The sequence below is a fragment of the Puntigrus tetrazona genome, chromosome 14, assembly GCF_018831695.1.
Source record: "Puntigrus tetrazona isolate hp1 chromosome 14, ASM1883169v1, whole genome shotgun sequence".
NCBI lineage: Eukaryota > Metazoa > Chordata > Actinopteri > Cypriniformes > Cyprinidae > Puntigrus > Puntigrus tetrazona.
In genome coordinates, this window is record NC_056712.1 from 17,933,524 (window position 1) to 17,960,412 (window position 26,889).

The following is a 26,889-nucleotide window of genomic DNA, read 5'->3' on the forward strand; positions in this document are numbered from 1 at the left end:
GATCTTCCAGTATGAGTCTAATATGCAAAGTATTTTCGTGTTTGTCCTAGTAGTGAAGGAACAGATGCTAGCTGTAAATACGTGCAGCTCTCTGCGCATTCCTGAAGCAAGAAGAAGAATTAATCACATGAATACTTCCACTTTAAACTCCTGCTGTCTCAGACATTAATGAGCAGCGCAGGATTGATAATTCCACATCTTGCGCACAATTTTCCCATAGTGGGAGCGAAATCTGCAGTGGCGATGTGCCAAAACACACTTAGCAAAACTGGGTAGAGCTGACCTTTAAAAGTGTGAGGAAAACATCCTTAAACACAATGCGAAATGATAAACGGGTGGCTGGAGCTAGCTGTCACAATTTTTACTTCAGTGAATGTTTCTTGGTGTATATTACAGGATGTTTCTGAAAATCGCAGTAATTTTTCACAATGGGAACAAAATAGGATCAAACTATCCGACCAGAAACTAAATTTTAAGAAAAGAAATTTAATAAAGAACTCTATATCTATCTATCTATCTATCTATCTATCTATCTATCTATCTATCTATCTATCTATCAGCAATTTTTTTTGATTGTCACTCGCAATTAAATTTCTATCTTTGTTTAATAATCTACAAAATTTTAGTCATTGGTTATTCGTATTAGATGTTTACCATAACAGCATTTAGGTTGATTAGTTGACTATTTAGTATGTTTAACAAGCATTTGAGAGCTAGCATAGCACTTTATGCAAGCAGAAATGGCGCTGAGATTGCTGGGATTGGTGAAATGCCTTTAACTTCCTCTTCTGATGGTTTCTACATAATTGCATCTGAGAGAGAAATCGTCATGTGATACCGAGTGTCAACCAGTTCCCCCCATTAGTCCGCATAAGCCCAATTACTGTTTATAATGTTGCTATGTTTGGAGGTGGGCATATGCTTCAACTATACGAGTGGGCGGTTATGCACATGCCTCAGTGGAACAAGGTGCAGTGAGATATTACACATTGAAAGCTGTGCTGTATTTCACCCGAATACAGGCACATAAACAAGGCTCCCTGGGCAACTGTCTGATGGCAGGTCACGTGATTCTTTCACCTCCACTTAACAGCTGAGGTGGAGGTCCAAGGCCTGCCAGACAGTTCTGCACGGCTGAGGTACTACGACAGCTTGTGCTTGACCGTCCTGTCACTGTTTTAGCACATTACATGGCACTTCCTGCCAAGGAGCCCCCAGTCATGAGAGCAGCTATTTGAAGCATTGGATACAGCAAGAGAACACTGTTCCTCAGACTCCATTGCTGTTTAGACTGAAGAAGTTAAAAGACTTCATTGAGACAGAGGTGACAATAACAAACATCAAGGCTTTTTCTGTATCTTCTGAGAACTGGTCCTGGGACAGAAAGATACATTGGGACCAAAACTAAATGTGATGGTTTCCAAATTCCAGAAATTCAATTGAGAATAAAAAAACGGTATTAAATAGTATTTTGACTAGTAATACTACCGATCATTTAAAAATCTGTTTCACCAAAAGAAGCAAAGCTATTAAGAAATCAAGAAACATTAAGCTATTACGAAATATTTTAATATTTCCTAAATATTCTTGTTCTAATTATTTGTATCTAGTTAGCATTATCATTATATATTTTATTATTATGAATTTATATTTTGCAGTACACCATTTATATTTATTTATTGTTCTTTCTGCACTATAGTCACATTGAAGGTGAGGGAAATAAATCTTTCTTATTGTCCATTGCTGATCACGTTTGAATAACATTTACATATAAGTACATCTTTATTGAAAATAACCAGTCTAGTGAATGGCAAATCAATTTTATGTTTATTGAATTACAAATAGTGTTTACGAAGGTAGTGTTCTGCAAGAAAAGAAAAGCGTTAAAGAAATCTTTAGTCTCATTGTAAGATTTCAGAATATGTTTGGCTGTGATATTAGGATGTTGTGGGTTTATTTATTATGATGGTGCCACATTTTTTCAGCCACCCTTATTTTTTCAGATGGGATCGATATGGAAATATTTCTGTCCCCGTGATAGCAGCCCTCCGTCTGCGTTTGTTCAGTCCTAAGGGCAAAACGAAGAGCTCTCTGTCTTTGCTGAGGCATGAGCTTGGCTGCAAACAAGCAATATATTTTAGCTTTATGGAAGGGGTGAACACCGCGGAGCATCATTCTTCAAGGCCAGGCGTAGCAGGGTGACTGTTGGAGAAGGTTATGCTCATCACAGATTTCGCCCTACATTTCAGGCCACTTTGACAAGACTGCGAATTTCCTTTTTTTTTATATTTGGTGGCCAAAAGCATTTGGTTTTATGAAGACATAAGCTTTAAAGCGGTGCTGGGATTTGACCTCCCTGGGGTGTGAGCTTAGTCCAGCTATCAACAGTGCAGTTCCAGCCTGGTGGTGGGTCTGAAATTAGCCCATAATAGCACCTCAACACGCCAGATCCACTGAGACAGGTTTGGGATAGAGAGCGATTGAAGGACAACACTAAACAAGTAGTCCGCTGAGGATTGAGAGCCCAAAGTGAATGTTTCCTTCTCATCACAGACATCACAAGAGGGCTATGACCCCAGCAAGGACATCTTAAACAACAGCACTGCGCCGCAAGGCTCGAGTACTTAAAACACCTCAAACATATGGCTTGCTAAACGAGCGCACTTGCGATGTTTATTCATGTACTGCCAGAATACTAAATGAAGGAATGAGGAGCCAAAAGGATGGTGAGTTTATATGAATGAGCATTAATTTGAGCAACTATTGAGCAGGATCCTTGGCCGTGAATATATTAGGGCTTGTGCTGAATATGGTATAAAGCCATAGGGAGTAGTTTGAATGGGGACAATTACAACAATGGAATTAAAATGCAGATGTTTTACTTGGTCTGATTTTTTCAGTGTCCTCTTTGACTGCAGAAGCTCAATTTAAAGGCATGGTAAACAATTTGCAGGACTTCCATGTTTTTCATGCTGCAGGTGGACACATATCAGGGTTAATGGAAGTAAATCTATACATTTGTAAAACTATAAAACTAAAACTATAAATTTGAGGTTTATGGTTATAATAAATTAAACATTTATATTGATTATATTGATATATAAAATATATATATATATATATATATATATATATATATATATATAAATATTTTATATATAATATATATAATATAAAGCAAAAAAAAAAAAAAAAAAAAAAAAAAAAAAAAATATATATATATATATATATATATATATATATATATATATATATATATATATATATATATATAATGAAATCAACAATTCATATGCATTTAGTTTAAACTGATGTTAACTAAAACCCTGTATTTTTAACTAAAAAACCTTTAACCAAAAATTAACACAGCAAATATGAAAATACATTTTATTAATGAAAAATTCTAATGAATAAATTAAACTTTACATTTAAAACTAATAAAAACTATAATAGTATCATAAAAGTCCTAAAATATTTTTTTTTCACTTATTAGTTTAAAGGAAAAGGCAAATTCAAGGTTGAAATAAATTGGGATTCTGAGACGCAACACAATAAGCCCTGGTGTTTTTAATCAATTATTAATTCAATATTTTAATGATCAGAAAGCTGGGGATGATCAAAGGCCTGGTTCATGCCTCTCTGCCATTGCTCACTGAGACACACTCCGGCTCTTTGAAGTGCTGCGCCAACAAATGCACTTATCTCCACATTTTCCTCTCAGGCATACATGTGGAAGCCCTGTGAAAACACTGGCCTGGAGATCCTCTGAGGCGAGGTCAGGGTCGTCGACCTGTCCTTTTGCCATAGATTAAAATGCAACATCGCACAACGTATACCTTTACATCTGTGCTGGCAGCTCAGCTGAGAGAATCCAGATTTGTTTGAAGTTTTCTACTTTTCTCTGAATTCCCAAAAACGGCTCTGATTTTAATTCCTATTTTTGTCATTAAAACTATACATAATATGGATTTCACTTGATCATGTCTGTCTTCTGCATGACTGCCAGAATACAACATGGCAGCACAAACATTTTATTTTGGTAAAAATAAAAGAAAATGTATACTTCGACATCTCATATTCATTCATTTTAGTCAATTTTACTGACTGGAATGAATGAATGAATTATTAATGAATTATTAAAGCAAAGTCTTTTTGACTTAAGACGACAAATAAATGTGTTCAGCAAATAAACTGTATTGACTTTAAATACTTTTTTTTTATAACTGAAAAAGTTTCAGTCTAGTGGTAACAAATTAATCTGATTTATTTCAATTAAAATCAACAGGTGGCACATTCTATGTTACTTACTCAGCATGTAACTGCAATGTAATTAATGCTAAAAGCTATTTAGCATCACATTTACCGAACAATACATTCATGTATCCACCCACTTCCTAACACACTTCTCTGCAGCGCAGTGATGACCACAGAAACTTCAGTATCACAGAAACTCAAATGTCTGTCAAATGTCTTTCCGTTTCCTACGTAACGACACCCAATTTCATGCATGCATTTTTATCTAGACATGCATTCTCTTTATCTGGTCCTCTTCAAAGCATCCTGGTAAATAAAAACCCAATGGCCAATTTTCAAACAATTTCATTAAGTTTCCATTAAGTACAGTACCCTTTTGAATTAATTAATTGAGAAATTCCAGTCTAAATTACACACACTATTAAGCTGATATAATGATCAACATTATTATATCAACGGAACACATCAAAATAATGCTCGCAACTTAAAAGGTTTAATTAAATCAACAAATTAGAATTGTTAACTTGCAACCGTGCAGTTAAGCTGTGGCGACAGGTCCAGTGAATTTCTTTTTAGGGTGTCTATTTAAAGTAATAACAGTTGATAAGTAAAAAAATCGAACCATGATTCAAAATGTTATATTATTTTCGGCGCAGCAGCATTTCTACAACGTCTTTGGCGTGAGCCTCTGAAATAGCACTGAATACTTTATGCTTTTGTTATTTATTGTGATTTAGCAGCACAACGTGACACGTTATGAGTTGCTCATATAATACGTTCATCATCACAGTCCAGCATCGAGCAGGTGATTCGGTTTAGTTAACATTAACAAGACTTCGTTATGTGAGATATAATAGCACATTCCCCTCAAATGTACATTTCTGGTTTCGATCTTTTGTCAATTTCCACGCGCATTACACTCTCAATTAAATCCGAATAGTACATTTTGGTCACCCAGTGCAAGGGCAAAGCTCACATTAACTCCCTGCACATGCATCTCTCGCTAAAAAGGGCTCCCTGTAGTGAAAGCGCAGTTCCATTCATGGTTTTAACCTAATGAGCTAATTAATTTGTTGATTATTATTTTCAGCCTCAAGATGGATTGGCGCACGGCACTGTTTGTCTTCTCGAACAACCGCGTGATTCAAGGGCAATAAATTCACAAGCTGAGATGTCTGAATGCCTTCTGATGAACCAATTCAATCTGTGACAAGAGTAGAGGTGTCTGGGAGACTTTCCCGCCACCCTGACAGCCCGTCGATGGCCTGTATTTATGGACGTGTGCAGTCTGCCTTTGGCCACGCAAACCCAAGCCTCTGTTGTGTTTGTCAAAGTAATTGTAAAACAAATAGGATATATTTTTCCCTTGTTCGGATAAATCAGCATGGGCAGATTCTGGCCAACGGAACAGGTTGTTAATGTTTCCAAATAACCGCTAAAGGAATGCTTTCGTTGGGCCTGAGATATAAATTCTTATCTGCTGACAACATGTGGGGTGAATGGGTGCTGTATCGACTTTGTAAGGTGCGTGGATATATTTTCAAGAAACTACATAGGGTACAACAGTATTAATATATTGACACAGTCGCGTGATGTTGTGAGCGCATTCGAGAGTTGATGTGGGTAAAAGTGCATGATCCAAATAGTCTTAACCGTGAGACGTGCTTAATATTATATACTTCAAATTCATTTTATAAATGCATTGTTTAGCGCAGCCTGCCATTTCAAGTGCTCTGACAGATTTTTTTTTTCTGAGCATGACTTTCATTGGTAAATGTTATAAAGCTTTTTAGTATTTTTTTTTTTTTATTTTTTACATTTTTATTTTAATGTCACTTTTATATTTTAACCGCTGCTTTCCACATTACTTTACACTCTCAAATATAACATGCAAAAGCTGTCATTGTGGCGAAAGGTACTAATATGAACCTTTTAGGGGTAAACACGGTACACTTTTGAAAGTGCATTGGCCCAGTGACAGCTTTTTTACTTTTTTCATTCTGACGGTGTCACAGTCTATATAAATGCATATAAATTCACTATATTTGTTTTCATAGCTTTCATTCTGCACATTTTTTTACACTATGCCCTATGGCTTACACAAATAACATGAGAAAAAATGTATCTTCATGCAAATAGCATGAAAGAGGTTTATCTTCTATATATATATATATATATATATATATATATATATATATATATATATATATATATATATATATATATATATACATATATATATGTGTGTGTGTGTGTGTGAACAATGTGCAGATTGAAAGCTATGAAAACAAATATAGTGCTTGTATTTATTTATATAGTCTATCCTACTATATCCCCCAAGCTTTTTATTTATATTATTAATCAAAATATTCATAATTCTCCAAAATGATCATAAGTTAAATTATTCGGAGATTATTCAGATCTAAAAGATCAGATGAGCAGCAAAAGCATTTCATCTGTCATAATTAGGTTGCATCCAAAAGTGGAAATATTTCAAATCTCTTACACCATTTATAGCAGCGCCCTTAACTGCGCTACAAAGAGTATTCAACTTTTTGAAACCCAGCCGCGAAAACCTTTACAGCCTGAACAGTCCTCTGCCCTGAAATAAAGCGCTTTTCAAGCTTAATTTAGCCATGGTGTGCAGACGAAACTGTACATTTAGCCCACTTTGTAGAAATACCGAGATATATATCGCATGTCGCCATTCGGCCTAAAAATACCAAGATGCGATTTTACAATATTGCCCGGCCCTACTGTGAAAGCATTAGTTATTAATCTGTTTATGGGTCTAAACACCACCAAGCGAGGCTTTATTCTTAGCCTACTTTCCAAATTGAATGGAACCATCTATCTAAAAACAAGAATATGCTTTTTAAGACCATCTAGCACACGTTACGTATTGTTTATCTAGACACCGAAGCTGACCGCCCTTATCTTCAAGCTCAACTCACGTAGTGAAACTTTATAGGAGCCGTCCCACTTCTAACGCTGCCAGAAGATATAATGCAGTGCCTGTTGAGATCTACATCTCTCTTTAAATGGGTATACCAGAGGCCACCGTGTAAATATTTCATTGCCTTGATGAATCTCAGTTGTTTTCCACGACAGAAGCAATTATGTCGTGGCGTCTGAAGGGATGCTTTTCGCCGCCGTTGTCCCACGCTACTCTGTAGCCACGTTGTCTGAAGCCTTGAAGACCTGACAGGCCACATCAGTCAGCCCGTCCCGTATGCTCGGCTAATGCGTCCGACCTCCGCTATGGAAGAGCGTGGGCCCTCTTCTCTGTGTGATTTGTTGATTTGCCGACAAGAACGCTTGCTTTCCGCTCACGAGCGGATCAAAAGATGCAACCGTCATTCTCACGTCCCATGGTCCTTGGCGTCTCTTCATCGCCGTTGCTACTTCGACATCCCAATCCTGCTTTTCTTTTCAATATCAAATTGCTCATTTATTATCCTCGAAACAAAGAAAACACAATCTGTGATTAAAAATTAAACAACGTTATCTCTTCCTGAGCTATTACCGAGTCCCTCGGGAGAGAATGCTATTTTGCTGCCTTGCAGGCGTCTTTTGTTCTCGTTTTTGGAGGCATGTCACTATTTATTGTAAATTTTTGATGCTTCATTTGATATGCAGCTCTCCCTGTGACATGCACGAAAGTCTTCATCTCTGTCAATGACTGCCTGTGAAGTCCTGATTTGAGGTTCACATAGAGCAGAGAATGTATTCCACCACGAGCTCTGTCAACCTGCTAATGCTGTAATCATAGCTGACTGCAGACTCACTCAGCTCCACCACCCGAATCGATACGTAATCAGACGCATCATGCAGAACCCATAGAAACACTTTCGCGGGGGTAAATACGTGTGATGTGGCTTATCAATACGTACGGGTCTAATTTTGGGAGCTGTGTCTCAACTCCACGATTATAGTTCAAGGTGAGCTCTTCTGTGATGGTCTTCGTAGCCTCGTTCGGGGACGCGGCTGTCCGAAGCACATGTTGCTTTGTTACTGGACAATAATTGGAGCAGAGGACAACTGTCCTCATTAACGGCCTTTGCCTAATCCCTTTAACCCCGCTGCCAAAGTGTCTGGGCTACAGAGAAACTAACAGGAGGCTGTCCCGGACTCTAATCTGAATTTACTTTATATTTAAGATCAGGGCAGTGATCTTGACCTTCTCTCTTAAGAAAAGCTGTCGCAAGTCGCACTTATAAAAAAAACAAAAAACAAACAAACTGTGCCTGAAGTTGTCTATGCGCTTAATTAAACAGAATTTAGTTTTATGTCTTTTATTTTTTCATTATGAAATTCTTGCATCAACGCATCGAATGAGCACCTTCTCTTTTGATGTTTAAAAAGGCACTAGCATTTTATTCAAAAATGTTTTCGAGCACAAAGGCATTTTGACACTGAAGCAGTATAAAGGCCTGTATAAACGATAGTTTCAGATGATTAGGGGGCTTGAGATGATTCAAATGATGTGTTAGGATAATCAAAAGCGTCAATAAAGTTCTTTTTAGTTTTATAAAAGCTTTTTACTTTTTTAATTAATCGAAGAAGCAGGAAAACATATCACATTTTACACAAAGACTATTAAGCAGCACCACTGTTTTTAATATTATTAATAATAACGATAAATTATTATTTCTTGAGCATGAAATCAGCATATTTGAATTATTTATGAAGGAACGTACTGGAGTATTGATTCTGAGAATTCAGTTTTACAGAACAGGAATAAATTAAATATTAAAATAAAAATAAATAAAAATAACCATATTAGTGTTTTACTGTATTTTTAATTAAATGAATGCAGCCTTGCTAAGCATAAAATATTTAAACTATTTCAGTCATCCCGTGCATAAATAACTTTATTACACAACTATTTCAGAGCTGGTTTCTAAAGAAGTGCAGCTGTAGAAAAGCATTGTGAGCAAAAAAAACAAAAAAAACAAAAACAAGAGAAATTTCTAGGAATAGCATGAATAAGGCTCTTCACAAAATGGCTTGATGAGCAGTTTTTTCCCGTGTTCATGCTCTTATTAACTCAAGCAGGACCTGTTTAAGGGCTATTTATTTATTTTTTATTTTAGTTGAACCAAAGCGATTAACCTTGGTTTGCTCCTTTCTAGTAGGCTGCAGGTGGCATAAGGGGGCGGGGGATTCTAGAAAGTCGTTTGATTGGTCCAAAAAAAACGAAAAAACTGCACAGTTCGGTATGACTCATCAGTATATATTTTCTTCTTTTTCTTCTTCCCACAAGTGACATGACAAAGTAAGGTAACCCTTACTCAGAATTTGAGCTCAGCGTTTCACCCACCCAAGTGCGCACTCATAACACACACAAACACTTTGGATACACAAACAGAGAGCAGTGGGCAGTCTTTTTCACGGCGGTGCCTGAGGAGAAATTGAGAAAGCCTGTCATTTTAAATGCCTGAAATTTGCGAACATTTAAATCCAGTGCATTTGACGTAAAAGCTAACAGAGATGGACCGACATCCACAGAGCTCTATTTTTGTTTTCGTGGCCGCCTTTAATGATTCAGTACTTTTAAAAGTCCTGATTTTCTGAATGGCTCACGCTCATTTGTCACCTCTGGTTTGCTTAAAATTTCAGGATAGTTAGAGCGTAATGACTTCAGTGCCTTGGCCATCACATGCCTAATGAACTGACAGTTGTTTTTCATCAGTTTCTTTTTTTTTCATCCGCTCTTGTCAGAACTACAACAGTTTTAACAAGCAATTTTCTGATTCTGCTCCATCAAAAGCCATTTATTCTGAGCAAATGTCACTTGCAAATGCCTGGTGAATCAGTGTTCTTGATGCGTGGAAGGGCCTTTCAGCAGGGTTGGAGATTGTCTTTTTTGTTTCTGAAGTGCTTGCCCCAGCATGGATGATCTTTTCATTATCATGAAGTGCTAACCCAGGGTCAGCGTGCACAAAGTTATGATTAGAGCGATCTGTAATCTTCGGCATTTAGTTAATTATGTTGCTCTCGAGGCGGCCATCCATGTCAACTTCAAATCCCTCGAACGCTGTTGCCGTGTATTTTTGAAATCGTTTGAGGTGTAGTCATAACCTGCTGTCCCTGTGAGCGGCGGTACCATGAAAGCAATGTTCTTAAAACTAATCTCCGTTGTTCTAAATTCAATGTCATCACTCACGTACTTCACTGAGCCCTTTGGCAACAAAATGAGAAGCAAGACAAAGCGTTTTCACCTTCAGCTGATGAGAACCTACGAGCCCCGTCGCTGACCTTTGCACCCGCCGGTCATTTGTATTTTTTCCGAACGTGCCTCATTTATTCGTTTTGCAAAAACGCATGTGGTTCGCTTTAGAGCTCATGTGATGATTCATTTGGTTGCTTTCGTGGTTTTGTGGAACTTGGGTCAAAGCAAGGGGTTAAAACAACATCTCCCCGTGCAGCCTGGAAATCAAGCATGTCAGTGGGTTTCGGGTTTTGAATGCGCAGTTTATTTGCAGGGAGCGAGAGAAAATGAGGAGAGACGGCTCATGTTTCTGAGCTGAGCTGGTGCGCAGATCTGGAGAGATGGCTGTTGGTGCCTTACTGGTTCATGAGCAGCAGCAAACGAGAAAATTAACCATAATGCTATTTCACGGTACTCCACTGTTGGAGATCACCCCTGCCTGGATCTGCAGAGCCGGGATGATGGAAAGCGACTGCAGCAGCTCGTTGGGTCACTCCACGTGAGCGCTCACATATTTGTTAGCCTATTCATGGGATTATTATTAGCTCACCCTTCCATAGATGAATATTCGGGGTGTATTTTAATCTTTAATAGAGCTTTTAGAGAGTCAATTTAACTAAATGGAAAATAAATAAAAAAATACACATTAACATTTTTTTTATGTACGTTTTCTTATGCTCACGAATGCTTTATTTGTTCAAAAATACAGTATAAACGGTAATGATGCAATAGAATTTAAAATAGATTCATTTTATTCTAATATGTCCTTCGGAAATTATTCTAATTAACATTGTTAATTATTTCCAATAGTAAAAACAGTTGTGCTGCTCTGTATTTTGATGAAAATCATGATATGTATTATTACTTTTATTACTATTATTATTATTATTAATTCATTCAAGTTTTTTTAATAAATAAAAGTGAAAAATTAAAAAGAAGAGCATCCTTTTCAAATAGTGTGTCTGTGTGTATATATATATATATATATATATATATATATATATATATATATATATATACACTCTTCAATTTTAGTGCATCTTAAATGCATACATTTAAACATTTATTATATTTTATTGTGTTATATTGATGTCTTTGTAATGTGTTAATTAAGTAGACATGCATATATTGTGAAATAAAATTACATTTACTATGGCTAATAATATAATAGAATATTTTAATAAATAAATATGCATGATTACATGCATAAATAGTAAATAAATGTTATGTTGCTTTTTAGTAGTGTTCTTCAAAATAAGCATGCTGCTATCTCAAACCACATTTTACATACCCAGTATGATGATAAATCTCTGTTCCTTCTGAAAATCACAGCACCTGAGATCCCGTTTGTTAAACAATGCAGAGGGAATTAGGTTTTTCACAGCTTGTTTTTATAGCTTCTATTAACCCTCTATATAAATTTGTAAATGCCAAACAGCGACTGTTTGTCACTCCAAAAGTGGTGGTGGTCCACAGATACCTGGCTTCTTTCTGAACAACGGTGATGTTGTGACTTTGCTTGGAAGAAAGGACATGGCGGTGCACTGATCTGTGACTTCCCTCCGGAGCAGAGCGGCTGATGTTCTTCTTCCCTCTTCTTCATGTTAATATAAGCACCATCTAATTCTCTCAGTGAGCAATCCAGCCCCATCTGCACATTGTCTGGGTCGCCACCGGCGAGGGGCTTTGGCAGGAGTTGGCTTGTTACAGAACTTGGCTTATTTCTCCTCTTTTTTTTTATCTCTATGCACATACTTTTGATAGCAATGTTTTATCCTGTTGGACCGGCTTTGTTTGGTCTTGGTATCTCCTCCAACAGCTTGTGTTTGTTTTATGGATTTCTGGCATGGGTCTTTAAACAAGTGATAATGTTTCACAATACGTACACACCTTAACCCCCGTGGAGACAGGAGAGACGATGTCTGCGTATGTTAAAACAGACATTAAAACGTGCAGCAGCCAAAACATAAATCTATATCAAAAACTACGAATCCATTAAGTGTTTGTAAAATTCGCGGATTTCGTTTTGCGGTTTACGTAAATAGTATGTTAATATAAACGTACGTAAACTAAAACAGGATTGCGTAGTGTACTTTAAATTTTAAGAATTTAGTTTTTTTAACTAATCATTTTTTCAGTTTTGTGAATAAGGGATTTAGAATATGGTCGTGCAGAATAAAATTTGCTTAGTTAATTATGGTAACACTTTATTTAGGTCTCTCGTCTAGTTGCATATTAGCATGTATATTACTGTTAATAGAACATTTCCCATTTATTAGTAGTGCACATATTACTGCACATATTCCATCCCTGACCCTACTCGATGCCTAAACTTAACAACTACCTTACTAACTAATAATCAGCAGCAGCAGCAAGGGAAAAGTGGTAGTTAATAGTGAATAAGCAAAATTAGTCTCTAAACTAAAGTGCTACCGTGATATAGATAATAGACCATTTTTTCTAATTAAATACATTATTTGATTTCCTTAGTGTTTTGACCAGATGTCAAGTGGTTCATCAAAATACATACTTGCCTAAATAAGTCAAATGCTTTTGTTTAAGCGTATTCCGACTTTCGAAAACGTTTTAGGTACAAATATGCGGTGTGCGTTGCATATACTCGAAATGCCGGAAAAAACAAAGTTAACATTTACGTGTTCTTGTGTGTTTTTCGTTTGCTTTTTTCAGTCCATTTAGACTTATAATAGAGAGTGGAGACTAGTGGCTGTTAATTCTCTTGAAATGTCCTTGACAGCTGTTTTAATCAATTATGACAGTAGATTTGGAATGAGCGCAGCAATTAGAAGCATTAAAGTGATATTTGTGCACATTTCTGGACAGCTGACTGTTGTCATCTTTACGGCAATGAATTTCCCTTAAGGGGCATTATGATGATTCAAATCAGATCCTGATTAAACATTCAGCAAAAAAAAAAAAAAAAAGAGAGAGAAAAGGAAATAAGAGCAGATAAAATAGCTTTTGACGTCTCGTATGCAGTTACTGATAACTTATTCAAAATTCAGACCAGTTGTGTTTGGACTCCGGGCATCTAATGAATCCATCTCGCCTCGTTTCCCAAATGAGGAGTCAAGACGCGCAGGAGACGTGCTCTCGTTAGCGTGTGCGGTGATCGTATGCACGTCGCTTTACATTCTAAAAGCAGCAAATGAAGTATTTTATAGATGCAAATCGAGCGAGCTGATGTACAGGATCATAAAAAGTTCAGTTTATGCCTTATTGTGACCGCGTGGCCTCTGAATTATAGATAGCATAATTCCCCGGCGACAATCTGTTGTTCTGTCAGCTCAGATCAGAGATGAACCACCTGACATCGCGCTCAGAGGTCAGAAGCTGCTTTCTGCGGCGGAGTTGTGAAAGCGCACCGACTAACCTCATAATTAAAGTGAGAAATTAACCTCAGAGAACCTCGGATAGCTGACGACAGCGCCGCTACAATACTATACAGCATTTCGCGGCGGTTTTAGATCTCCGTTGCTCTCGCTGTCGTTTAGAAATGCTAAATAATTTGAATGTTTTCAAGCTAATTGTAAATGTGAACGAATCAGGTTTAAGCGATATCGTTTCGGACAGCGTTACGTTTGGGATGCCCGCGGCCCGAGATCCTCCATCTAAAATTATTTTAATGATTCTTTTATCCATGCAGCTTTTATGATGGCGAAATTGCATTTGCAATTAGTTGTCGAAAGAAAGAGAAAAATCAAGCAAGGTCCAGAGATGCACATATTCTGGCAACACTTTAGAATAGAGAGCGCTTATTCACTATTAACCATGACTTTTCCCTCAATAAGTTCCTAATTTGCTCTTTAGTAAGGTAGTTGTTAAGTTTAGGTACTGGGCAGGATTAGGGATGTAGAACAAGGCATTAATATGTGCTTAATTGCTACTAATAAAAAGCTAATATTCTAGTTATATGCAAAAATAGACTTTAAAATAGTGTTACTTACTTTAGTATAGGGACTGCTTCTGACTATTAACCATTCTACATCCCACCCAATACCTAAACGTAACAACTCCTAACTATTAATATTCAGGAACTTTGAGGCAAAAGTCATTGTTAAAATAAAGAGCGGCCTTTATAATGTATTTCAACAAACCGCTTTCAAAATGTACATAAGTACAGAGGACTGGTTATTACTGCGGCTCATGTTCTTGACAACTTTCTGTTGATTTCTCAGTTTTGAATATGCTTCTGAGGTGGCAGTAACACAAACTATAATGAACCTTCACAGCTTTGCCAACTGTAAGGATTTGGTTTTGTCAATCCACCAATAGTCCTTAAAAAGAAATAGTAAGCGGTTCGGGTATGTGTGTATTTTGCTTTTGGAAACACATGCTCTTTATTAGTGCCAAGATTTTTTATTTTTTTTTTTACACACAACTATTCCTTCTTTAACAAATATCACAATAAGGCCTTTATTTGCGTATCATAGTGACAGAAGAGAAGTATCCGAAAAAGGCTGGTTTAAATTCCCTAGAGCTCTCGAGCATTTGGTAATGATTAACTTTTGATTCTTGATTTCTTCGTGCAGCGCTTTAAGAGCATAAGAAAATATGTTCTGCGTGTATTTTTGTTTTTAATTTCCAACTGGAGTTTTAAAAGAAAGCGTATTTGATGCTGATAGCTCATGCGTGTATCTTATGCATCTTTTATTTCCAGTCAAATATGAATACTCATATAAATGAAATACTCGGAGCCCATAAAAAACAAACACAATCGCATCGGTATCTCGGTCGCGTTGCTTTTATTCTTTGCAGTGAATTTGGCTTTGTGGATTCAATTGCTTTGCCTTTCATTTTGGCTATAATAACGTCACTGGCTATCCTTGGCATAAATATGAAAAAGCAAATAAATTGATATTGGCATATTAGAGCGTAATGTGATACCAGATGAAGCAGATGATAAAGGTGCCCTGTTTTATAAGGACTCCTGTAAAGGCTGAGCTCGCCCGTGGCCATCTTTTTACCGCCAGCAAATTAAGAGACTGCAAAAAGGTCACCTTACATACCAGTCTCAGCCCTGAAGAGACAGAGGTTCTCCTCCTTTGAACAAGAAAATCTACATAGTGTTCCCAGATCTGCCTGGTTAAAGCTACTTGATCCACATCCTCCTCTGCCGTCTAAAATTGGGCCAGTGGGTCGAAAGCGGTGGAGCCTTGTGAAAAAGAATCACTAGTTTGCATGACTGTGGGCAGTCTCTATCAATCAGAAACACAATGCTTCGAGGGAGAAACCGAGGCTCCGACATTCAGCAGAGCAGCCGGGTAGAACCGGTGTCTCAAGCAGTGACGGGAACCGCTTTATTAAAATGGATCAAATCATACTTTGCCGTTCTCGCTGACAGTCATCTCATAACTGAAGTTTGTGTTTATGTGATTTTGTTTATTCCTTCCAGTGATACTTGGCAATATAATAACTTTGGCACCGTGCAGCACGCTACACTCTAAAATGTGTTTCTCAGGTAGTCGCAAAATGTTCTTCGTGTGCTTCAGCTACATTAAACTCTAAAAATGTGCTTTTCGGGTAATCGAGAAATGTGCTCAGCCGTGTGGTTTTATTCAAATAAGAAAAAAAGCGGCGCGTGTCATTTTTAAATGTGTAACATTTCACATGCTTTATTCATATATATATATATATATATATATATATATATATATATATATATATATATATATATATATATATATATATATATATATATATATAAACGGGGCTGATGAGACAAGAGACGTGAGGATCCATTTGCGAAGCTTTATTCAAACAGATTCCAAAACGGCAAGACAATGGGGATATCCAACATACCAGGCAGGAATCAGAACACGGGAAAAACCAAACAAGGAAAAGCTATGACTAGACTTAAAAACAGGGAATGGCTCCGTAGGAGAGTGCTGAACATTAGACAAGTAGCTCGACAGCCTGAGCAGGAACTGAATGGATTTTAAGCAGACAGGATGATGAGGTAACAAGGGGGAGGAACTAATCAGTTACTAAAGAAACTAACAAGGTGGGCAAAGGAACAAGGGAACACAGAAACAATGGGCAACAGACACTTCAAAATAAGAGTCTATAAAAACCAAGACTGGGAACGTAGACTGAAGTCATGACAATATGTATATATTTAGTGAATGATTAATCGTAATGAATTGCATTCAAAATAAGAGGTTTTGTTCACATAGTATTTGTGTGCATACTGTGTATATTTATTATTTCTATATAAAGGCACACACATACAGTATATATTACAGTATATATTTGCTTTGAAAATATTTACATGTATATATTTAAACATACAGTTTTTATCTTAAATTTATTCATGTATGTATTTATATTTAAATACACATAATAAATATAAATATCATTCTCATATATGCTATGTAAACAGAAACTTTTATTTTGGATGGATGTGATTAAATATATATATATATATATATATATATATATATATATATATATATATATATTTTATTATTATTGATTTATTTTTTAAACAACTCCATTGGATGAATAAATATTCACATTATATTGAAATATTACACACTGCACCTTTAAGAAAACGTGACGCGAATGTGTTCACTTCTTACAGAGAGTAAAATAAGACATCTTGAATGTTTTTCATTTTAAAAGACATACAGCTGCAGGTCCAGAGCTGCGACTCTGATGCACAGGAACAAATATTCAAAATGAAGTCTCCTGTTTCTTTCTGAAAGCCTGAAGCCACTGCCTGCTCAGCTTGACTGCTGTGTGTTTGTGTGTGTGTGTTTTTTTTTAGCAGACGCAACGTCGCGTGACCTTTCACCTCCCAGACGGCTCTCAGGAGAGCTGCAGTGACAGCGGGCTCGGAGAGCAGGAGCCCAATAGCGGTGCCAGCACCACCCAGCCTCTGCCCTTGGGCTTCCCTCAGGAAGAGTACTATGAACAGACCTCACCGAACAGCCGCACTGAGGGTGACGGCAACTCTGACCCCGAGTCCAGTAAGTACTGACCGCTGTCCTTTACCAGCACATTTTCAGCAGCTGAGCGGGCAAAAGGCAGAGGACACGACTGTGACGGCCCCCATATAGCCAAGGCTAATAAACTGCTGAGTGATGTTTAGATATCACATTTACGCAGATTTATTCATTCTTTATCTAGAAACACATTCAGATAGGTGTCTTTGGCCATTGCCATCTTTCTCGCAATCTTTGATCTACACACTATTGTTTAAAAGTTTAGGGTCGCAATAATATATTTTTTATAAGAAAAAAAGCTGTTTAAAGAAAAGTCTCTTATGCTCACCAAGGCAGCATTTATTTGATCAAAAACAGTAAAAATATTAAGAAATGAGAAGTGAGAAATGTTATTGCACTTATACTTTTATACAATATTTTGTTACATTATAAATTGCAATTAGATAGATAGATAGATAGATAGATAGATAGATAGATAGATAGATAGATAGATAGATAGATAGATAGATAGATATCCATGTGTTGTTTTGTTTTTGTAAACAGAAAACGAATAACTGTAACTACTTTTTTTCTTTTTCTCGGAAAATATTATAATGCACAGTCACTACAAACCTGAACTCTCCATAATGTTCTTATTTTGTGAATTAATCAGCACTGTATATTTCTATAGTTTTGAGTTTCATGCTTCAAATCAATGAACATATACTTCCGTTCAAGTGCCGTCTACTCATTTGTATCTGATCCAAGAAATCTCAGTTTTTTTCCCTAGAAATATTCGATTTTGAATGCGTTTCAATCTGCTGCAGGATCAGAAATGCATGCAGTTTATAGGGCACATTGCTGCTAAGTGAACATTATGCTGCCCTCTGCAATACTGCTTTGCGGAGCAAATAACACTTGTTTAGGGAGGGTGTTTATTTGCTCAAGTTGTTATTGTTTAATGAGGCGCAAAAGAGCTGGTTAGTATTTACTGCCGGGCTACTCTATATTGCACGGCCATTAGTATGACCGACTGGTCTTTGTGCATGTAAGCTTGGTAGATCTTCTTCATCATGCGGCATATAAAGCTCTCTTTGTGTTTGATTCTCTCCGTAACCCGGGGATGTAAAGCCCTTGTATCTGAAATATCGTAGGACGGTCCTGTGCGGCCAGTGGACCCTTTGATTCCAGGGTTCATTTTCGGCAACTGTGGGGCGACTGTGATCAGCACAGATCTCTTCATCTCTTTCGGGCTCACACATCAATAATATGACCGAATTACCATAACGGTATTCATGTTGTTTGAGGGGGGGGAGAAAAAAAAATGCACGGGAGTGAAATAAATTGGTTTGCATACACCTGCAGATATTCTCTCTGTCTGGTCCGTAAATGAGACAGTAGCGTCTCTGACTGAAGCGCAAACGTCTTTGGGTTCTGCAGTGCAGCAGAGCTATGACACTCGCAGTGTTGTGTAAGAATGAATGCATTTCTTCGGCTCTACTCCTGCCAAGCTATTTACATACACATGATGGCCAGTCTTTGCTCTTAGATTAGCTGTTGTTGAACCAGCCTGCTGTCTATGATAATGCAACATGTTCCCTGAAACCGAGCTGTATCCATGCATTTAAATCCCTATTTTTCATATTAATATACACGTCTGATAAACCGGGCAGTATCATTTTTCTATGCATGCAAACACATATCTCCATATAAAATGTTTTGACACTCTATTTTTACTTTGTGTGTGTGTACTGTGTATATAAAGAGACATCCTTTTTATATATTATTTAATTATCTGAGTATATAATTCTTTTTTAAATGAGCAGTATTTGTCTGGCACAGAAACAGTAAGCATATCGGGTTGATGTAATTAAAATAATTAAGCGTACATTTACACTAAACGCTAAGCTAATAAAGCTAAACAACAATGTCATTTATGCAAGTGAATTAAAAATAAGACAATAAACAGCCCTACTTAACTAAATCTTTATTTCACTGCAAAAGGCTTGTGCAGTTTGAGTTTCATTTGAGTTTTGGGAGCAACACTGAGCGATTCACTGAATTCACTGAACTACTGAACTGATCACCGATCTGTTGAAGATGAACTAGATGAACCAGATGAACTGGACATCCCTAAGTGATTTCAAGGTTTAGTTCTCTCAGAAATTATATTTCTGTCATCATTTACTCACCCTCATGTCATTCCAACCTCAAAGAGTTTCGTTCATCTTTGAAACACTAAATGATTTCTGTCACTCTGCTGAAAGCCATTTCACAAAAACGTTCGCATTTCAAAAAGTTCATAAAGAGACAGCGGAATAAAGCCAAAGCGAATCAAGGAGTTTAATCCGAGTCTTCTGAAGAAATACGATCGCTTTATATAATTAACAAGTTTTACATGTAAACACTGATCAACACAAATGCATAGAGCAAATCAAATACTGTGAACAGAAGCTAAAATGTTTGCGTGCGAAAATAAAACAATGAGGTTTGCTCGTGCACTTCAAGCATTCTCATCTGAGCTTTCGTTCGCTGCATTTGATGCATTTGTGTTAATCAGAAATTTCTTATGTTTCTTATGACTGTGGAACAATATGTAGGTGAGCAGATTTTTCATTTCTAAACTACCCTTTTAAGATTTCTAAGCTGTATGCACAGTATAATGTTACACAAAAAATGGCATTTTGTCACACCACATTGCTACTTTTAGTAAATAGTCGTTTTTAGTTAGTTACTACCTAACTATAGTAGCAATTTAACAAGTAGCCGTTGACTTACATAGTGTTTTATCCATGCAATGGAAGTCATTTGCTGCCGTCACCTGTTTGGTCACCAACATAACTCAAATATATTCTTTTCTGCTCAACAGAAAAAAAGTAATGGGTCCCACTTTATATTAGGTGGCCTTAAATACTATGCGCTTACAATTAAATTAATAATTTGGTATACAGCGCATTCATTGTGTGCATGCATGTTTCTGCGTTGTTCTTATATATTTAAAAATACCTATATGTAATTACATCTGTAATGATTTATCTAGTTAAATTTCTAATTACACCTTAAACCTAGCAATGTCACCAAACCTGTCCCCAACTTACCCCGTTTCCACCTCAATCGCAGCAAAATTGTTTTGCAATACAATATGAACAAAATAAGTACTCATTTTCCGATTTAAGTACGCAGTAGTTAAGCCACTTAATATAAAGTGTGACCACAAATTCAAATTCAGGAAGAATTTTTATTTCGGTGTGAACTAGTTTTTCTAGTAAAGCATTTTTGATGTTCGAAAATGTTACAGTCATGTTTAGGGTCAGGGTTAGTATATTGCAGGTTAGTATATTGTAAATTCCTAAAATGCAATGGATGACTTGTGCACCAACACTAATAATTGCATATATGACCTTGTAATTTTTAGTGTACTATTTTTCACAGACTGAAAGATAACAACAGGCTTGGTGATGGGCCGCTCTTGTGCATCATCTTGCAGAAAGGAACAAACTATAACACTAGCAGTGATTTGCATATGCTAAGTGATTGCTCTGTGGCTCATTAATATTCTGCAATGGATGCATCTCAGGCTTCATAAAATCAGCCTTGTAAATGGGAGCACGACGTTCGTGTCATTTGGGAACTGGGTTAATTGGCAAAGTGGACACCTTTTTTTTTATTTTTTGGTAATATATTTCTTTTCCCCTCTATCTGGAGGCTAAATTGCTCTCAGGTAATTCAGTTACAACAGACAGCAAATGATATACGTGAAATCCGAGAGGGAATTCTGAAGCCAATCTTCTTATCGCGCTGTTTCTTTTCACTTCAACTTCATCCGTTCGAGCAAACCATTCTTTGTACACAAAATCTATCATTTATTCTATTGTCAAAGCACAAGCCGGAAAACCCGAAAGCTTCCAAACTGACAGCCTCGTGAATAAACATGAGCAATCCAGCGATGCTAAAAATGAAAAATACATCATGCACTTTTATCCCGAGATTATTTGCTGTTGTGCGAAAGCCAGATTGATAAAAATCATGTCATTTATTTATAATCGGCGGCACAAGAGATGGCGTCGGGGCGGCAGAGAAAAGGCTGACGTCGTCTCCTCGAGCGTGATGGGACCCCCAATGCGTGCTCGACGAGGACACGAGTCGACCGTCTCCTTCGCTCCCCATTTCCTAGCCCAAAAGTTCACTGATAAAAGCTGACGCCGTGGTTGAGAGTTCAAAAAGAGAGATAGATCCCCTCTCTGTTGACAGACTCTGAGACTGTGAGAGGAGTGCATCGGAGGCGTAGGGAGCCCAAGACGGATTAGATATGGTTTTATCAATGAGCAGCAGGCAGCTGTAGCTGTGGCAATCGCTTATCTTGTCGTCTCAATTTGAAAAGAGTGAGAACAAGAGAGAGAGAGAGAGCAAGACGAAAGGGGGATTGAGAGAAAGAACAGAGACTACCGGTGGCAGACTCAGGGAAAAGGTGACGTGAAGCGGGTTTACGCGAGGAAAGGTGGCCAGGCGAGGTCTGGTATGTCACCGCGGCTTGAGTAATAGCGAGCGGATACGACTTTTTTAAAACAGCGTCTTTATTAGACCGCCCGCTTTCGAAATAAAGTTCATGTGACATTTATGTTAGTGTTATTTATGAGGCAGGAGGCCGTTCGTTTTACGGCTTCGCCTCCTCGGGCTTTCTTTATCAGACGGTCGCCAGTACGGTTTGCTCAGTTTTGCCACACTGTGCCCCGAGCGGCTCACATTTGCCACGGCCTCTGGCCGATTGGCTAAAGACTCCATTCTGCCGTCGCCGAATTAGCATGGACGTTGTTGTCTCTCTGCCACCACCCTGTGCTTCCCTCCTCCCGAACAGCTGGCAGAGGGAAAAGGGAACTTCTCATGCAATTAACATTTTTAAATCTCCGCTGTCCCTTCAGGCGGCCAAACCTTTGTACTTAACATCAAACAGTATTATGCATTAAACTGTATGTTTGAGATCAGCGCCCCCATGGAATCCAGGTGCTTGCGTGTCTGTTAAGCAAACAAGCAAACAAACTTTTTTTTTTTTCCCCGTATCAACGAATCGTTTGGACACGCTGTGTGTAAAATACAATTATGGTAAGCTTTGCCTTGAAAGTGTCGAGTCTCGTCTTTGTACGGAGGTGAGTATTACGCACTACAAAGCTAATTTGCCGTAATGGTGTGCTTCGTGATTGCATGAGTCACATTGTTTCCTTCCAAATAAGTCAGATTAATTACATAAGGGTTATTTATAGAGCTGTACTCATGCAGCATTGCGGTGTGTGTTGATTTACATCCTTAATAACCCTCGCAGACGTTGGACTGGTGGAGAACTGGTAGCAATTACATTATGTTCTGTATGGCCACTAGGTGACTGATGGAAAAGAGCAGCCGATGAAGATGCTTCTTTGTGTTTTTTTCTGTTGTAGTATCTGTGTGTAATATATAATAATATAATAAATGTATAATAGTGTAGGCCACCAAGATCTGGTAATGCGATCTTGTCATGACTGTTTTCTATTTGAATATATTGTAAAAAAATTTATTTATTTCTGTGACGCATTGCTCCAGTCTTCAGTGTCACATGATCTGCCAGAAATCATTCTAATATACCAACCATTTGCGCTTGGTTTGTTTTCAGGATTTTTGAATAAATAACATTTTTAAAAGAACAGCGTTTGAAATAGAAAGGATGCAACATAAAGGCTTCCTTCTTGAATAATAATTCGTTTTTTAATGGTGGTGTAAAGTAATCAATAACTGATATAGCTCTTTTTACTTCCCTTCGAGTGAATTCCATTGCATTTTCTCTTGCATTTTCTTCCATCCAACTTTTTTTTTAAGCATGTGTTTTCAGAAACGTTATAAAAGAATATGAGGAAAAATTCTGAATGGATGCTGTTGTTACGCCACATTCGAGGAATTTGCTTTTAAAAGAATTTACGGAGACTTTCCTCTCGAATCGTACATGTAGCTTATAAAGTGCCTTCATGAAGTCCATTTTGTTTTTGAATGCAAAGATTTTCTCATGCATCTACTGTGCAGTCTAACCGATTTAGTCTCAGGGAGTCTCCATTTTAGCGGCTAAAAGCATGTGGCCGCAGCGTCATTAGTAAAGTATTAGTCATTGAGAGATTTCCTGATGCGTAGCATATGGACTCGTGTGACCGGCTTATGCCTTTCCTCTTCTAAGATCTAATATGATGTATTAAAAAAAAAAAACTCAAATAAACCAATTCATTTTATCCATCCTAAATATAATAAGATTACAGTTTTAACAATGACCATACACTTTCAGAGTAAGAGCTTTAATGTATACTTTCGCTAAGTGCATTCGCTGGCAATTTTTGTTATTGTTTTCTAGCGCAGTGTTTAGAACTGAAACATGCATGGAGTTGGTTTAGCCGGAGATATTAAATGCTTGCTCTCTCTCTTTTTCTTTGGCAGAGCATAGCTGTTATTGCTGTTAGTGGTTTAACAGATGCTATGTTGGCCTTTTCGGATAATCTCAAGCGGAGCATGTAAAACAATGTTATAAACACAGCATAAGTGATGGGATGCTGCTTAAAATGCATTTTCATTAAATCAGGCTGCCTATTATTTCATTCGGTTAGTTTAATTACACTACATTTTCTCTTCCATTTACCAATCAGAATCATCCCTGGAAACAATTTACTAAACAGTTGCGACTTTTTACATTCTTACATCTAAAAATATTTGCTGATTGCCACCAAGAGAACAGGCTGCATGACCGAAACTGTTCATCGTTGCTTTTGTTTCGATTTTGATATATCATGTCAGGTGTTAGTGTAAAAAAAAAAAAAATGACATTGTGAAATAATATCTGTGCTTCAGATGAAAACACATGTGTCAGTGACTGACTGCGAGTCTCAGGTTGATGTTGAGACATCCTGAAAAGCAAGCCGTTTTAGCTGTTGTCCCTTTTTCATCGTAATAGCAATATTCTGACTGATTTAAGCGTAATATCTCTCTCGGAGTTGTAATATGACACAACTGCATCAAAGCAATGTCTGTATCTCAACCATCATAGCAAGCCATCTCATCCTCGGCCCAGCATGCATGAATGCTTGAGTTTAAAAGGAATAAAAACAGAGGAGAAATGAAACGACTGGGATGAAAAAGCTTTTTTTTTTGCATGCTTGCATGCTTGTTAAAGACCTTCCACGGGACACCAGTAATCATATTGAGACGGTCACTTGAACCAAACCATATTTGCAAAGTTGGCTTCTCTCAAGCTAAACAAATAACTGATTTTGTGCTGCAGGCTTCTGGAACCTATTTCCAGCTGCAGCATTAAGACCGAGTTAAATTAAACCGACGGCAGTATGAATGTACACATTTTTAGTATTCTCATGCCAGTTTTGGCCTTTTTTTCCTTTTCTGTCTTTGCCTGTTTCATGTCTGGCCCTGGTCAGGTGGGATTTGATTGGTTTCATCTGTTTATCCTTCATAGCCAAGAGGGTTTTAGGGAAGAGTTGACTCTTTGAGCTGATATTGAGGGAAACCTGTGTTTAGTCTACTTCAAATGCCATTGATAGTTGTCTTGGGGAGACAATGTATTGATCTGGAAAGTCAAGTCAAAGCGGTAAAATCTCCTTTGTTTCCCTGTAAGACTTAGGAATGTGTCATACAAGAAAGCTCCAGAACAGTGTGTTAAGCAGCTCTGTTTTGGGGATTGGAGGCCAAAAAAAACATTCTTTTTACTGTTAATTTCTAAATGCACTGTTGTTGGTTGTTAATCTGTGTTTGTACATAATACATGTTCACTTATAGGCTACCGCTTGAAATTTTAATACGTATTAAAAAATTGAGAAAGCTTTTTTCTCACATTATCCACATACAGGCAACGATATAAATCAGGATGAGCCAAATGAATTTGAATATTCCAAATATCGCTGTTCTGCGTGTTAATTCAGTCTATGTCTTCAAAATATCCTGCTGGTTTGAGTACACAGAGCGAATTTCTATAAGCTTTTATTGGTTTGAAATCATCAGATTAGCTTTTTAATTAACATTTATAAAAGGGATTAAATAACTTTTTAATGAGGAGCAGATACCTTTTGCCGATAAAATATCCATAACTGCCTTCAATCCGGCAGTCACTTAGAATATGTCCTTCAGGATGTTATTTGGAGACTCATTTGAAGTGTTTTCCGAATGAACGCAAGTTCTGAATGAAAACCCACCGCAGAACTCTCTGACTGGGATTTCAAAGGCTCTGACAATTAAAACAGCTATTTGGTGCTTGTTAACATGTTCGGTAAGTCTCATGTCTGATTTGGAGGATGGATCAATAGCTGTCACGTTTGATTGCATCTCTGGATAAAGTATTCTGAACTCTGTGGGGGAACTTCAAACACACAGCTCAAAAGCACTTGCTAACAACTGGCTATCAAGGCGATGTGTCTCATTTTTCTGACAAGTAATGTGATTCTGAAAATCAAAATCACCTGTTCTTGAAAAAGCGAAGAAGAAAGAAATACAGATTCACAAAGTAAAAAGATAATTAAATATGCATGCGCTCTCTTCAATAGAAGTAATCCACACGCTAGCAGAATCGACAGGTTCTGAAGGTTTGATAGTGATGATTTCTTTCTGAAGGTTAGACCTCACTTTCAAAGTAAACTCCAACGCTTTATAAGACTGTTATTGTCCATTATGTTCCAAAATTTTTATAATACTTTCTTTTTATTTCTATACAACTGAGAACTCAGAACCATGAATCAGGAAAGGAAATCGGAGATTGTTTTATTTTATATAATTTATTGCTTAACTATTTGCGCGTTCACCATTTATAGTTACTTTTTTAACATGTATGTAAATTACTTTTTGCTATTATCATAGTTGTTATTGCATAAAAATGTTAGATATTATTATTATTTGTTGTAGTAGTAGTAGTAGTAATGCTAGGTATACCATGTATGTTACCACGCGATTTAAAATTCACATTAAATTAAATTAAATTAAAGAATGATAGCATATTCAACTATTTGTATTTTTCATAACTTGCGTGTGTTTATTCATCCATGACCAGTTGTGACCAGAACATAGACAGGCTGCAAAGGCACTTCTGTTCGTGACACTTTGAGGCTTCATCATCTAAATGTCATTTTGATTACGTTTCTCCCAAATGGCATGATTTCAAGGCCACTTTCATGTATGGTTGCCAGAGATATATGTAGAGCAGCTCATTATCAAAGCATTAAAATGCCAGGATGTATGTCTTGGATACACATCAATTTTTCATGCTCCTGATTCACTTTGTGAACAGAACCAGACTGCAGACTCCAGTTCCATCAATCAAACGCATTTTGTTAGAAGTCCATCATCCTTCAGAAACACTCGCCTCGTTGACGTCTACAGAATCCAGCCTGCTTGATTCGACACGGTGCAAGGGATAGGTACCAACAGCCTGCTTCCTCATTCAGATGCAACAGGAAAACGCAGAAAGCC

At 37.2% G+C, this 26,889-nt stretch overlaps 1 protein-coding gene across 3 annotated transcripts in view; it reads left to right on the forward strand.

Annotated features, from left to right (window-relative positions):
• pcdh11 (protocadherin 11) overlaps window positions 1-26,889 on the forward strand; it is a 182,328-nt gene that overhangs the window by 104,315 nt on the left and 51,124 nt on the right. For all 3 annotated transcript variants that reach the window (XM_043257437.1, XM_043257438.1, XM_043257439.1), the window contains one exon: window positions 17,256-17,457. In XM_043257437.1, the coding sequence (XP_043113372.1) occupies window positions 17,256-17,457 (202 nt within the window). The remainder of the gene's footprint in view (window positions 1-17,255; window positions 17,458-26,889) is intronic.